The following is a 14799-nucleotide window of genomic DNA, read 5'->3' on the forward strand; positions in this document are numbered from 1 at the left end:
TGTCTGTACACTGACACAGTTGGAACCACATGCAAGATTGGGGCTTGAATCACTTTACGCTGTCTATGAGCAGTTTTGAGAACTACATTCTTAAAGGAGACGGTCCATCTCACACATTGGTGGCATATCCTAGCATTATGCCACCAATGTCAGATAGGGGCAGGTCCCTCGGTGGTACCCGTAACCTATCTCTAGAACAGTACCCCCAAAGTAAAGGAGTGTTCACCACGCATTTATGGCATGCTCTCCATTCACTTCTATGGGAGTTCCCGAAATGAGATGAGTGAGCGCCCTTGGCTATTTCCGGAACTCCCATAGAAGTGAATGGAGAGCGCAGCGCTAAGTGAATGGAGGGTGGTAAGCTTCTTTGTAGGATCATAGCTAATCACTCTCACCAATTCAGTGAAAATGCAAATACATTTTTATTTCTCATCCTTAACTAAGGTACTGGCAAGACCATGGTAATGGACATGTTTTTTGCACATGTTGAAGTTGAGCAGAAAAAGCGAGTGCACTTCCATGGATTTATGCTTGATGTACATGAAAGTAAGTAATCCTGGTTTGACTTTTTTCTGCTTGAAGGTGTTGTAGGGAATAAAAAACTTTTCAGTGATGCCCACAGCCTGCCTCTGCTATGGAAAAAATGATACTTGCCTTTTGGCACGTCACCACTGAAGCCTGCCATTGGCTTCAGCAGAGCAGGTGACAGTCCCCATGCCGTGGCAGAAGTAAAGTCACGGCTGGAAGATGGACATGCGGGAGTCAGTCGGCAGGACCAAAGAGGTGGTGAGCAGGCAAGTATGATTCTTTCCATAGCCTTCCATCCTTTAGAAGTCAGGTGAGAAAAGTTCTGTTTTATTTTCCTGTTACACTGTGTAGAAACCCTGAAGAAGCTCCGGTCCTCATCGTAGAAAGTGATTTACATATTCCATCACCTCTTTCAGACTGTTAGATTTAAGGACTTGCTTTATATATCTGTATATTTTTCTTAAATCTTCATTATTTTTTTCCCCCTTATGTTGGGATGATCTGTATGGGTAACTTCAGGGACCTCTGTACATAAATATAAGATCTAATCATTATGCTTGTGCATATATCCCAGACACCACCAGCATTTTTGGGTCACATATTGAATCTGACAATTGTATTGTACAATAAAATGGAAATTACCTTAAAAAGGAAGGGTATAATATCATTGTGGATCTATGAAATAGGGCGATTTGAATGACAGAGCCAATGTTTAAAAAGATATATCAATGATTAATCTTTGGCATGATCTGCGGCTGAGTAATGTTTTTCATTGATGCGATGCAGATATTTTGTTTTGCCTGAATGAGCCTCCAATTACAGCACCAAATAATGACCAAACTAATTTAAAAAAATGTTTTCGTGCTTTGATGACACATTCCCTTAAAGTGGATGTGTCTATTGTTCCAAAATTTTCTCGAGAGAAGTCGGACTTGCTTTCGTCTCACTGGGTAGTTAAGATGTACAAATTGATCCGTCCTGCTTCAAATAAGTATCTGTGAACATGATACTGGTAGTTTTGTATTGCTCAAATGTGTATAGCTGATAATATTCACCAAATAAATGTTGGCTAAACCTGCTGATTGGTCAATGATCAAATGTGTATGGGGGGGTCTTCTAACAACAGCAGATGTTCAGGGAATGAAGGATTAGCCATTGTGGACCCCAGCATGCCCAACCAACCCTTGGTTCTGCTGGGAGATTAGCTACTGCCCCTTCCCGGGCTGTATTTACATTGTAGGGATCTGCCAGGAATCTGCTGCTGGAACTGGAATGTGTTCTGTGGATTGGCATGTGGTTCCTGCTTAGGCTACTTTCACATTAGCATTTTTTGCGGATCCGTCATGGATCTGCAAAAACGCTACCAATACCATAATTCAACCACATGCTTCCGTGATGAACGGATCCAGTTGTATTATGTCTTCTATAGTCATGACGGATCCGTCTTGAACACCATTGAAAGTCAATGGGGGACGGATCAGTTTTCTATTGTGCCAGATTGTGTCAGAGAAAACGGATCCGTCCTATTGACTTACATTGTGTGCCAGGACGGATCTGTTTGGCTCTGCTTCATCAGGCGGACAGCAATACGCTGCAGGCAGCATTTTGGTGTTCGTCCTTCAGAGCGGAATGGAGACTGGAGGCAAACTGATGCATTCTGGGCGGATCCTTTTCCATTCAGAATACATTAGGGCAAAACTGATCCGTTTTGGACCGCTTGTGAGAGCCCTGAACAGATCTCACAAATGGAAAGCCAAAACGCTAGTGTGAAAGTAGCCTTAGCTGCATGGCAGTTTAGTGGTGCTAGTCTGCAGCTTTTCAACACCAAATCTGTGGCAATGAGGAACATGTAAAATATGAGACTTGCATTATGCTCATTACTCCATGCAGATTTTTTCCGAAGCATATGAGTGGAGCTTCTATCCGGGTCCTTTCCATATTTAGGCATAGACTGTGCAATATACACAATGTGTGAACAAGGCCTTTAAAGTGAACACGCATTTATAGTGGAGTGTCTTCTGCTCACAGGATAATGATACTAGTTATTTTAATCGTACACAGAGCTATACACAAAGTACTTGCATTACCCACAAAAGATGAGTTCCCACCAACAACCATATTCAAAGAAAAAGTATGCGCTTTGTACTAATATACTGATATCAGTCAGAATTAACCATTGGGGTTTGTTTTGTCATTTTATGAATGTAGAAGATTGCTCATTATCTCTTCTATAACCCCCCTTGCCTATAACATACGGTACTTAAAGGGGTTCTGCAGTTTGTTTAAACTGATCTATCCTTTGGATAGATCATCAGCATCTGACCGGCGAGGGTCCAACACCCGGGACCCCCGCCGATCAGCTGTTTGAGAAGGCAGCGGCGCTCCGTGGCTAAGCTCTGTTCACTTGAATGGAGCTGAGCCCCGCCCAGGCCAGTTGATACTAGTCGTGACGTCACTGGGCCAGCGGTAAACAGTGAGAAGGCTGCGACGCTCCTGGAGTGCCGCTGCCTTCTCAAACAGCTGATCGGCGGGGGTCCCGGGTGTTGGATCCAAAGAATAGATCATCAGTTTAAACAAACTGCAGAACCCCTTTAAACTAGAGCATATTTTTTTCTAATTTAGTGATTCCATTTTTCTTGTTTTGAGATTATTTTAACCTTCAGAATTATTTCTAAAAAGTGTATAGTGTGTATTAAACTATTGCCTTATATGTTTAGGAATACACAGGCTTAAAAAAACCTTACCGAAAAGAAAGGCGGGATTCATGGCTAAAACCTATGACCCCATTGCTCCAATAGCGGAAGAAATAAGTGATGAAGCCTGTCTTCTCTGCTTTGATGAGTTTCAGGTAAGTGGTAATAAACTGAAGCCTGTAGTTTTTTAATCTGTTGATCGTCAGCCTAATATATTCTTGGGACCTCCTATGCAGCCACCAGCTTCACATAAAGATCTTAGACACTAGAAAATTTTAAAATCAGAGTACAAATAAAACACATTTATGTTAAAGGATGTTCCAGGATTTGACCATTGATGGTCTATCCTCATTATAAGCCATCAATATCTGATTGGCAGGGGTCCTACACTCCTCACTCCCGCCAACCATCTGTTCTGCAGTAGCTCAGCCACTGGAACTTCACAGCTCTGTTCACTGTGTAGTGGAAAGATCTGGTTACCGCAATAGTACTTCCATTGCAGTGGACAGGAGTAGAACTACAGTAACCAGTTCAGTCTACTACACACTGGATGGATTTGTGCAGTACTGGCGCTGACTTCCATCACTGGAGCTACTCTGCGGTGGTACAGGGTTGGACCCCTGCTACTTAGATACAGATGGCGTGTCCTGAGGCTAGGCCAGCAATGGTAAAATCATTGAATAGCCCATTAAGTGCTACTCCTTTATAAACTGGTTAATCTTTTTTTTTTTTTATATATATACAAATTACAAAACTTACGCAAGTCATTATCAAAAAAGAAAATGCATTAAACCCCCTCCCCCCCATACAACCATATAATCTTATGTAAAAAGTGTATACCATAATTGATTATATTAGAGTTGGAAATAGTATATTATCTATACATTTGATTTAGGCTACTTTCACACTGGCATTTTGATTTCCGTTTGTGAGATCCGCTTTGAAGGCGGACATCAAAACCTTGCTTGCAGTTTTTTGGTGTCCGTCTGACGAAACTGAGCCAAACGGATCCGTCCTGACACACAATGTAAGTCAATGGGGACGGATCCATTTTCACTGACACAATATGGCACAATAGAAAACGGATCCGTCCCCCATTGACTTTTAATGATGTTCAAGACGGATCCATTTTGTCTATGTTACAGATAATACAAACGGATCCGTTCTGAACGGATGCATGCGGTTGTATTATCTGAACGGATGCGTTTGTGCAGATCCGTAACGGATCCGCACCAAACGTGAGTGTGAAAGTAGCCTTAAGGGAGTTTGTCAGCAGTTTAATTATGTTAAATTGCTAACCGCACTAAGGGGGAGCTGGGGAGAGCAGGACAAGCATACCTTTTGTTGTGCTTTTATTGTCAAGAGTAGTGTGAATATGAAGTTTTATCGCTGCACTCTACATTGAGCTTCTTCACAGCCCCTATCCACTGATGTGGGTGACAGCTTTAGTGGTCTTCTGGTTGGATGTTACAACTGCCTCTCAGATGTATCTTCCTCTCAGTGGAATGTTTGTGAAGCAGCTCAATGTGTATAGCACTTCACAGTGAAGCTCCGCCTCCAGTGCACTCAAGGAGCAAAAGGTCGCAGAATAAAATGTCATATTCATGCAACTCCTGATAATATAGGTTCCACAAAAGGTATATTTGTCCTTCTCTCTCCGGCTTATACTTACTGCAGTCAGCAGTTTACCATGGTCAAAACTGCTGACAGACACCCTTTAACTAAGATAGTGAAATTCTAAAATATGTTTGATGATATTAGAGCCATTTATATGTATTTTGGAGGTCATCACTAGTTTTCAACATTATTTCCCTGATTTCTTATTATCTAAGAAGAAAAAATCTTAGAAAAAAATGATACTTACCTCATCAGCCCCCATTAATTTACCATTGTTCTTGTGTGCCCATTGGTCTCTATTTCTTATTCTCTTTAGGCACGCCAGAAATGTCCACACAACCAATCACTGCGACCAGTGATTGGCTTAGGGGTTATTTCCTGTGTGTTGAAAATGACCAGGAATTAGAGACCAGAGGGGACCGTGGAAGTATCCAAATAGGGGGGTAGTGGTGAATCGATGAGGTGATTATTACCTCTTGTGTTTATGCTATTCTGACCCTTTTAAATATACTGTAAGATACCAGCCAGGCAAACCCCTTTGACAAATAAGATAAAGTCATAGCTCTAAATATCGATTTATATGCTGCTAGATCTACTACACCACATTCTTCCATGAGGAGTTCTAACTGACATTATTTAGTTCATATACAGTGAGGAACAGAAGTATTTGAACACCTTGCGATTTTGCAAGTTCTCCCACTTGGAGGGGTCTGAAATTCACCTTGTAGGTGCATTCCCACTCTGAGAGACAGAATTTAAAAAAAAAATCAGGAAGTCACATTGTATGATTTTTAAAGAAATGATTTGTCTTGCACTGCTGAACATAAGTATTCGGACACCTGAGAAAATCAGTGTTAATATTTGGTACAAAAGCCTTTGTTTGCAATTACAGAGGTCAAACGTTTCCTGTAGACAGTTCTTGACCAGGTTTGCACACACTACAACAGAGATTTTGGCCCACTCTTCCACACAGATCTCCCCTAGATCTGTCAGGCTTCGGGGTTGTTGCTGAGCAACACTGAGTTTCAGCTCCCTCCAAAGATGTTCTATTGGATTTAGGTCTGGAGACTGGCTAGGCCACTCCAGAACCTTGATATGCTTCTTACGGAGGCACTCCTTGGTTATCCTGGCTGTGTGCTTCGGGTCGTTGTCATGTTTGAAGACCCAGCCACGACCCATCTTCAATGATCTGACTGAGGGAAAGAGGTTGTTACTCAAAATCTCACAATAAATGACCCCATTCATCCTCTCCTTAATACAGTGTAGTTGTCCTGTCTCCTTCGCAGAAAAGCACCCCCAAAGCATGATGTTACCACCCCCATGCTTCACAGTAGAGAAGGTGTTATTGGGATGCAAACTCATCCTTCTTTTTCCTCCAAACACGTGAAGTTTAGACCAAAAAGTTCTACTTTGGTCTCATCTGACCACATGACTTTCTCCCATGTCTCCTCTGGAACTTCCAGATGGTCATTGGCAAACTTTAGACGGGCCTGGACATGTGATGACTTGAGCAGGGGAACCGTCTGTGCAATGCATGATTTGAAACCATGATGGCGTAGTGTTCTACCTACAGTGACCTTTGCAACTGTGGTCCCAGCTCTCTTCATGTCATTGACCAGCTCCTCCCTTGTAGTTCTGGGCTGATTACTCACCTTTCTTATCATCAATGATACCCCACAAGGTAAGATCTTGCATGGAGCCCCAGTCCTAGGGAGACTGACAGTCGTCTTTAGCCTCTTCCATTTTCTAACAATTGCTCCAACAGTTGATCTATTTTCACCAAGCTGTTTGGCAACCGTGATGGCCAGTTCGCATTGTTCGCCCGCGAACACATGCGGGCTGCCATCTTTTCTCACTAGTCCGGCGAGGCACAGGTAAGCCCCTACCTGTGCCTGTGCCGCGAGCCGGTCTGAAACGAATGCGGTCAGCGGGAGCAGACAGTTCTGAGAACAGCCCGATGAAGGCCCCCGGCGGCTGTTCTCGGAACTGCCTGCTCCCGGTGACCGCTTTTGATTTCAGACCGGCTCCCGACACAGGTAAGGGCTTACCTGTGCCTCGCCGGACTTGTGAGAAAAGATGGCAGCCCGCATGTGTTCGCGGGCGAACAATGCGAACTAGCCATCAGTGCTTGGCAATTGCCCCGTAGCCCTTTCCAGCCTTGTGAAGGTCCACAATTTTGTCTCTGGTGTCTTTTGTCAGCTCTTTTGTCTTGCTCATGGTAGTAGTTGGCGTCTGACTGACTGTGGGGTGGACAGGGGTCTTTAAAGAGCTCAGACAGGTGCTACTAAGTTAGATTGAGTGGAGTAGAGATGGACTTTTTAAAGTCACAGTAACAGGTCTTTGAGAGCCAGAATTCTTGCTGTTTCTCAGGTGTTCAAATACTTATGTTCAGCAGTGCAAGACAAATAAATTCTTAAAAAATCATACACTGTGATTTCCTGATTTTTATTTTTTTATTCTGTCTCTCAAAGTGGGAATGCACCTAAAATGTGAATTTTAGGCCCTTCCATGATTTCTAAGTGAGAGAACTTGCAAAATCGCGTGGTGTTCAAATACTTCTGTTCCTCACCGTATATATGAAATATACCTTCAAAATAACAAATTTTAAAAACAAAGAAAACCTTTAAATTTCTAACAGCATGCACATGCTTTGTGCCAACGCTAATTACTGGTTATATGTGCTTATATTTGCTATTCATTATGTGGCTCTGTACCAATCAGTCGATGACAGTGTCCCAGGCACTTACACATGTAAATTAACTATTAGATTTTTCTTTTCCCTTTTTTTTCTTAGTTAAGTGAGTCATAATAGAAAGCAACTCCAGGTCACAATAAATCTTTTCTCTTAAATGCTAATGAAATTTCTCCATTCTCTTCATTAGTAGACTGCTATTAGTGGTAATTTGTAGCCTTCTCTTTTGTTCTACAGTATAATGAATGCGAGATACTAGGAAAAAAATAAAAAAAATTAAAAAAGACTATTACAAGAATATGTTGCCCATTGTTTTTCTGCTTACTTCTTCTGCTCTGAAACAGAGCTGTAATTCTACAGTATAAGTAAGGGGACAAGATCAAAAGAGAGTAATTTGGCAAGCAAGCACATCAAGTGACTCTTGCTTTATTAATTAGATAGCTTTTACCAATCAATTTATTCTCCTAAGGCAAAAGGCATTCACATCGTGCAGTATCAAAACACTGCATTATAGCCACAGGCAGATGTATTCAGTGTGTTTTTTCTTCATCTCTCAGACAGTTTGGTATATTTCTGTCGCTCATATAATCTAAATGTTATTACAGGGCTTTCCAAAGACTGGTTCGGAAGCAATGGTTGCCTCTGTAAAGGGGAAATCGTTACAACTGTAATAAGACTTAAAGAGGAGAGTTTACACGTGAATTGCACACCAATTATCTGAAGCTGCTCCATAATGCTCTTGTATAAGTGTGGATTTCGTCACTCAATTCAAGCGTCTGATGTGGAGTAGCATTTTACAATGACACCAATGTACTTGTTTATCTTATCCAGGAGCCAGGTAGCTGAGGCACTGCAGCAAATGTTATTAATTTGGGTCTAGATCCCTCCCCCCACCGTGTTTCCTGTATGTGTATACAGGCTTGAGAAAGGCTCCTGTCTAGAGCCGAAACGTTGCATGTCCCACTGGGGTAAAATAAGACTTTTGTATTTTTTTACTTTTTGGAGTGCTGCCCATCTTTTTTCTATTATATATATATATATATATATATAATATATATATAATGTGTGAACCAGGCAAGATTTGGTTTGTTTGAAAGTCGTCGATTTAAAAAAAAAAAAAAATTTGGTTCGGACACGAATCAATTTGTCTCAAACCAACAAGAGACAAAGCCTAGCATACAAATGTATGTTCCTCAACAATATACAGTATAGGCGTTGTCTTAAGGGGTTCTTTTTCATTATGGATTGCCCCTAGTATGCCGTGTACATAATATTGTAGGCCAGGCGATGCCCCTCTGGGTTTCTGGGAAACCTATTCTAATTAGCTTTCCTAACCCTATTTGATGTGAGCAGATGTTAGACGTGATAATTTGTATATATTTTCCCCAGAAATCAGGTGGAGCATTGTCTAGCCTACAATAGTCATCACCGGTCTCCATAATAGAAATAGTACCCACCCAGAGGTTTCCCCCTAAGGCCTTGCAGCTTGAAAAGCTGTTCTCATCTGCTTTACTCTAAGAAAGGGGGTTTGTCCTGAAAGAGCTAGGTGCAGATGTGATGCTGCTTAGCTATTTTTCTAGCTTTGCTTCATATTCATGTTTAAAAGGCAGGAAGGCATCTGTGCCAATCCGCTGTGTGAAAATAATGCCATGCCCACATTGCTGTTGAGTTCTCTTTACTATTAATGTACTTGCTGTGCAGCAGCAAATAGGTATAATTATAGCTCCTGCTGTCTCACTTCAATGGGATGGCTCCTTCCTATTTACCTGAGGATATATCATCAGTAGAGCAAAAACAGACAACACCCTAAGCAATTTTAGTTTACCAATTTTGATCAACTTTAGATGAACCTGAAAGACCTCCAAAGTAAAATTCAGCTGAAAGTGAGACAAGAGAAATACAACATCCCACAAAGCTTGCAACTCTCAATGAAACCTGCACGCTAGTTCTCTTTCTAGAAGGACAAGAGAAACTTGTCTTACTTTCATGCGTATTGTATGCCAGGCGACACTACTCTTGATTTCTAGGAAGAGTATATACAAATCGCATATCTTAATTTGGCTGGCATGAGAAAGGATTAGCATTTTTTTCAGTTTTATAAGAAAAGCTAATTTTGACATCTTTCTCGGAAAGCCAAAGATATGCAAATTAGCTTGTCTGACATAAAAGAAAAGAGGGGATATAATATCTAATGCCAGAAGAATTAAGATATGTGATTTGCATATACTGTTCCTAGAAACCAAGAGTAGTGTCGCCAGGCATACAATACTCATGCATATTTTTGGTGTCCCTAGTGATAAAGAGAACGCCAAAGAGTACCCCACAAGGCCAGTCAACCAAGTAAGGCAAATTTCTCTTGAGACATTCTGGTTCAGACTCTTGTCCTTCTCGAAAGAGAACTAGCTAGCATGTTTCATCGAGATAGGTGTAAGCTTTGTAGTGTGTTGTAATTTTCTTGTCTCACTTTCAGTTGAGTTTTACTTTGGAGGTCTCTCTGGTTCATCTGAAGTTTATGCAAAATAGTGAAATAGAATTGCTAAAGGTGTTATATGTTTTTGCTATACTCATGATATATCATCAGGTGAATAGGTAGGAGCCATCCCATTGAGGTGCATCGGGACATCAGGGACTATAAGAATCCATATGAGTGCTATTTTTTTATAGTATTTTCACAGTGTATTGGCAGAGATGTTTTCTAGCCTTTTAAACAGACTTCTATAGCAAAGCTAGAAAAATAGCTAAGCCAGCGTCACATCTGCGACTAACTCTTTCAGGACAAAAGCCCTGTATCAGAGCAAAGCAGATGAGAACAACTTTTCTAGTTGCAAGGCCTTAAGGGGAACCTCTCGGTGGGTACCATTTCTATTATGGAGAGCGGTTGATATATATGACGACTATTGTAGGCTAGACGACGCTGCACTTGATCTCTGGGGAAAATATATGCAAATTATCATGTCAAACATCCGCTGGTATCAGATAAGGTTAGGAAAGCTAATTAGAATATGTTTCCTGGAAACCCAGAGGGGTATCACCTGGCCTACAATATATCTATCTATCTCACTCACTCTCTCTCTCTCTCACCAAAAATTTGTTTTGGTGTGGATCTGAACTTTTCTAAAAAATTAGAACTGAATCACGAACCGGTAGAACCAGTTCGCTCGTCCTTAATGTATGTATGTACAAATCTGTGTCATGTCAACCAAGGCCTTTGAAGTGGCCTTCCGGCCGATCACACCTCAGCAATAAGATAGGGTTGGCATTGTAAAGGAAAGTCATAAATTCAGTTAGTGAGACCCAGACCCCCACAGTGACATCTGAGTATGGGGGAATGGGTATACAAAAAGAAAGTTGAAAAGGTATGAAAAACCAGTGCTTGGTATCTTTTGCTTTCTTTAAGGGTTTCTGTCATCAGAAATAACGTTATGTAGCTGACTGACATTATCGATGTGCTAATGTCAGCAGTACATAACAGTATGTTTTATAACTCCCTGCCTTCCTCTGTTCTCTTAAAATAAAGACTTGTAAAATATCCTAATGAGCCTCTAGGTGCTACAGGGGCGTTGCTTCAGCACCTAGATGCTCGGTCTACTCATCCTTTGGCACACCCAGGTCCCGTTGATTGACTGTCGAGTTCTCCTCATCGTCACGTAAATCCTGCGCCGGGAAACCGTCCCGTGTAGTATTCGGCGCAGGCGCAGTGAGTGAAGGACGCGCTCCTGCTGCCGGCTTCCTCACTGCGTCTGCGCCGAATATATAGGAAGATAAATGCAACTAAGCCCCAAGAATCATCAGGGGACACAGGGCTTAGGGCTGAGTACATATAAGACTGCTGAAGGCGTATGGCGTAACTCCACAGTGTGACAGTAGAAGCTCCTAGGGCGCGTATGGTAACAATCCCATAGAAGGCATGTAGGGTAGACGTGTCCACATTGTAGTACTCGGTTTGGCACTCGGTTAGGCTACCAAACCCAGTACTACAATGTGGACACGTCTACCCTACATGCCTTCTATGGGATTGTTGCCATACGCGCCCTAGGAGCTTCTACTGTCACACTGTGGAGTTACGCCATACGCCCTTCAGCAGTCTTATATGTACTCAGCCCAAAGCCCTGTGTCCCCTGATGATTCTTAAGGCTTACTTGCATTTATCTCCCTATATATTATGCTATGTTCAGTTGATGAAACGCGTTGGGACATATGAACATATCATGGCCACGTCATAACATACCCTTGTACCAGCACCTGATCGGGTCACTATCCCATAGCCTCCGGGTCCCTTTCCGGTAGGGCCTTATAGGGATCCCAGATCAGGGCAAGGTTCCGGACGGGGCCACCCCTTGCGGGGAACGGACTCCGTGTTAGGAGGTCACTAGGGTTAAAGTAGGTGAAGTAGGGCGCAATAGGGTGAGTTTCTCTTTTCTAAAGGGCCTCCCCTCCCTGATGACCGTTTTATTTATCTTGACGAGGCTACAGTGAAACTGGGTATCGAACCCAAAATCCGAATTACCATCCTCGTCATTAACTGTGAACAGTCTCGACTGGCTACCGAACCTGGTAAGACTATTCCTTTATTTCTTTAAGACGCACCACCAGACCCAAAGAAGGTCCTTGTGACTTGGGCATAAGGATCCGAACTTGTTGATTTACTGTTTTTTATGGTTTGGGGTCCTGTGAGTTGTGTCTTCTCCCCCCTTTTTTGTGTTTGTGTACTTTTGTCTGTAGGGGCATGTTCTCCGACTTTTGGATCTTTTTTCCAGTGGTATTAAAATTTACCTTTTAAATACGTTACTGCCCCTCCATTGATTCTCAGTTATTAGATTTTGTGCAGTACTCATGGAGAAGTGTGGACGCATGACTTTCTCCCAGTTTAGACTACTCCTCTCTTCTCTTCAGGATAAGAAATGAGCAATTTTCAGTGTAAATCCCATTTTAAAAATCCCTTATGGAACAAAATGAAAAATTATAATATAATTTATAGGCTCATGTTTGAGCTTCAATAGCATCACAAAAAATGTAGAAAAAAAAAAAAAAAAGTAAAAAAATATAAAAGTTTAAATCCCCCTCCCCTTTTCCATACAATTAAAAAATAAATACCTAAATAACAATAAATATAAAAATCATGGGTATCACTGCGACCGAAAACACCAGTACTATTAAAATATTTAAAAAAATTCCAATATGGCGAATGGCGTAACTGAAAAAGGGTCAAAATGACCGATTTGCCATTTTTTTATTGCTGCTCTTCTACCCAAAAAAAAGTAATAAAATGTGATCAAAAAGTCAAGCACACTTCAAAATGGTATCAATAAAAACTACAGATTGTCTCGCAAAAAATGAGCCGCTAAACAGCTCAGTAGACAGAAGTATAAAAAACTTATGGGGGTCAGAATATGGTGATGTAAAAAACAAATTTATTTTTATTTTTACCGTATTTTTCGCCCTATAAGACACACCTAGGTTTTTAACCAAAAGGTGTGCTTTTGGTGGGTTTGGAACTAATGGTGGTCTGTGGATGGCACTATTATGGGGGATCTGTGAAGGACACTGTTATGGGGGGGATCTGTGGATGACGCACTGTTATGGGGGGATCTGTGGATGACGTACTGTTATGGGGGGATCTGTGGATGACGCACTGTTATGGGGGATCTGTGACGGACACTGTTATGGGGGATCTGTGGCTGGCACTGTTATGGGGGGATCTGTGGCTGGCACTGTTATGGGGGATCTGTGGCTGGCACTGTTATGGGGGATCTGTGGCTGGCACTGTTATGGGGGGATCTGTGGATGACGCACTGTTATGGGGGGATCTGTGGATGACGCACTGTTATGGGGGGATCTGTGGATGACGCACTGTTATGGGGGATCTGTGACGGACACTGTTATGGGGGGGGATCTGTAAAGGATACTGTTACAGGGGGGATCTGTGGCTGGCACTGTTATGGGGGATCTGTGGCTGGCACTGTTATGGGGGATCTGTGGCTGGCACTGTTATGGGGGATCTGTGGCTGGCACTGTTATGGGGGGATCTGTGGATGACGCACTGTTATGGGGGGATCTGTGGATGATGCACTGTTATGGGGAGGATCTGTGACGGACACTGTTATGGGGGGGATCTGTGAAGGATACTGTTACAGGGGGGATCTGTGGCTGGCACTGTTATGGGGGATCTGTGGCTGGCACTGTTATGGGGGATCTGTGGCTGGCACTGTTATGGGGGATCTGTGGCTGGCACTGTTATGGGGGATCTGTGGCTGGCACTGTTATGGGGGATCTGTGGATGGCACTGTTATGGGGGATCTGTGGATGGCACTGTTATGGGGGATCTGTGGATGGCACTGTTATGGGGGATCTGTGGATGGCACTGTTATGGGGGATCTGTGGATGGCACTGTTATGGGGGATCTGTGGATGGCACTGTTATATATGTGCCATCCACAGACCCCCCAGCCCATAACAGTGCCATCCACAGATGTCCCCCATAAAACTGTCATCCACAGATTCCCCCCTCACCGCTCCAGTGCTGCAGTATACAAATATAAAATGTCTGATTCAATTAAAAGTGATTAAACATTCCCCCTCACTCCTAATATTACCGTACACCCTAACAGCTTCTGTACAACGCAGGCAGGCAGGCAGACTGGGCGGCCGGCGCGTCACTCACTGATGTCACGTGCCTGCGCCGCCTGCTTTATTCATAAAGTAGGCGGTGCAGGCACGTGACATCAGGGAGTTACGCTCCCGCCCGGGCCTGCCTGCCTGCATTCTACAGAAGCTGTTAGGGTGTATGGTAATATTAAAAGTGTGGGGGGGGCATGTTTAATCACTTTTAATTGAATCAGACATTTTATATTTGTATAGTGCAGTCCTTCCCTGCTCGCTCATACATCGCAGCCTGCGATGTAAAAATGTCAGCATTCGCCCCATAAGACGCAGGGGCATTTTTCCCCCATTTTCCTCCGTCTTATGGGGCGCAAAATACGGTATCAAAGTTTAAATTTACTTTTACACTATTTAGACATAAAAAAAAACCTATACCTATACGTTGTAATCGTACTGACCCAGAGAATGAAGGGCATAGGTCAAATTTGCCGCAAACGAAATGCCGTGGGAACAAAAACCGTAAAACGGTGGAGGAATTGCATTTTTTTTCCAATTCCACCCCATTTGGAATACCACCCCATAAGGGGGAACAGGAGAAAAAACACAGTTAGGTTGTAGAGCCTGGATCCACCACTGATTCAGTCTAGGGAAGTAGAGGTGGAGAGAGGAG

General features: G+C 42.7%; 1 protein-coding gene across 2 annotated transcripts in view; it reads left to right on the top strand.

Annotated features, from left to right (window-relative positions):
• Positions 1-14799, top strand: part of AFG1L (AFG1 like ATPase) — a 112650-nt gene that overhangs the window by 24824 nt on the left and 73027 nt on the right. For both annotated transcript variants that reach the window (XM_040428850.1, XM_040428851.1), the window contains exons 4-5: positions 445-546; positions 3246-3376. In XM_040428850.1, coding sequence (XP_040284784.1) covers positions 445-546; positions 3246-3376 — 233 coding nt within the window. The remainder of the gene's footprint in view (positions 1-444; positions 547-3245; positions 3377-14799) is intronic.

Source organism: Bufo bufo, chromosome 4 (genome assembly GCF_905171765.1).
Source record: "Bufo bufo chromosome 4, aBufBuf1.1, whole genome shotgun sequence".
In the NCBI taxonomy this organism is placed as follows: Eukaryota; Metazoa; Chordata; class Amphibia; order Anura; family Bufonidae; genus Bufo; species Bufo bufo.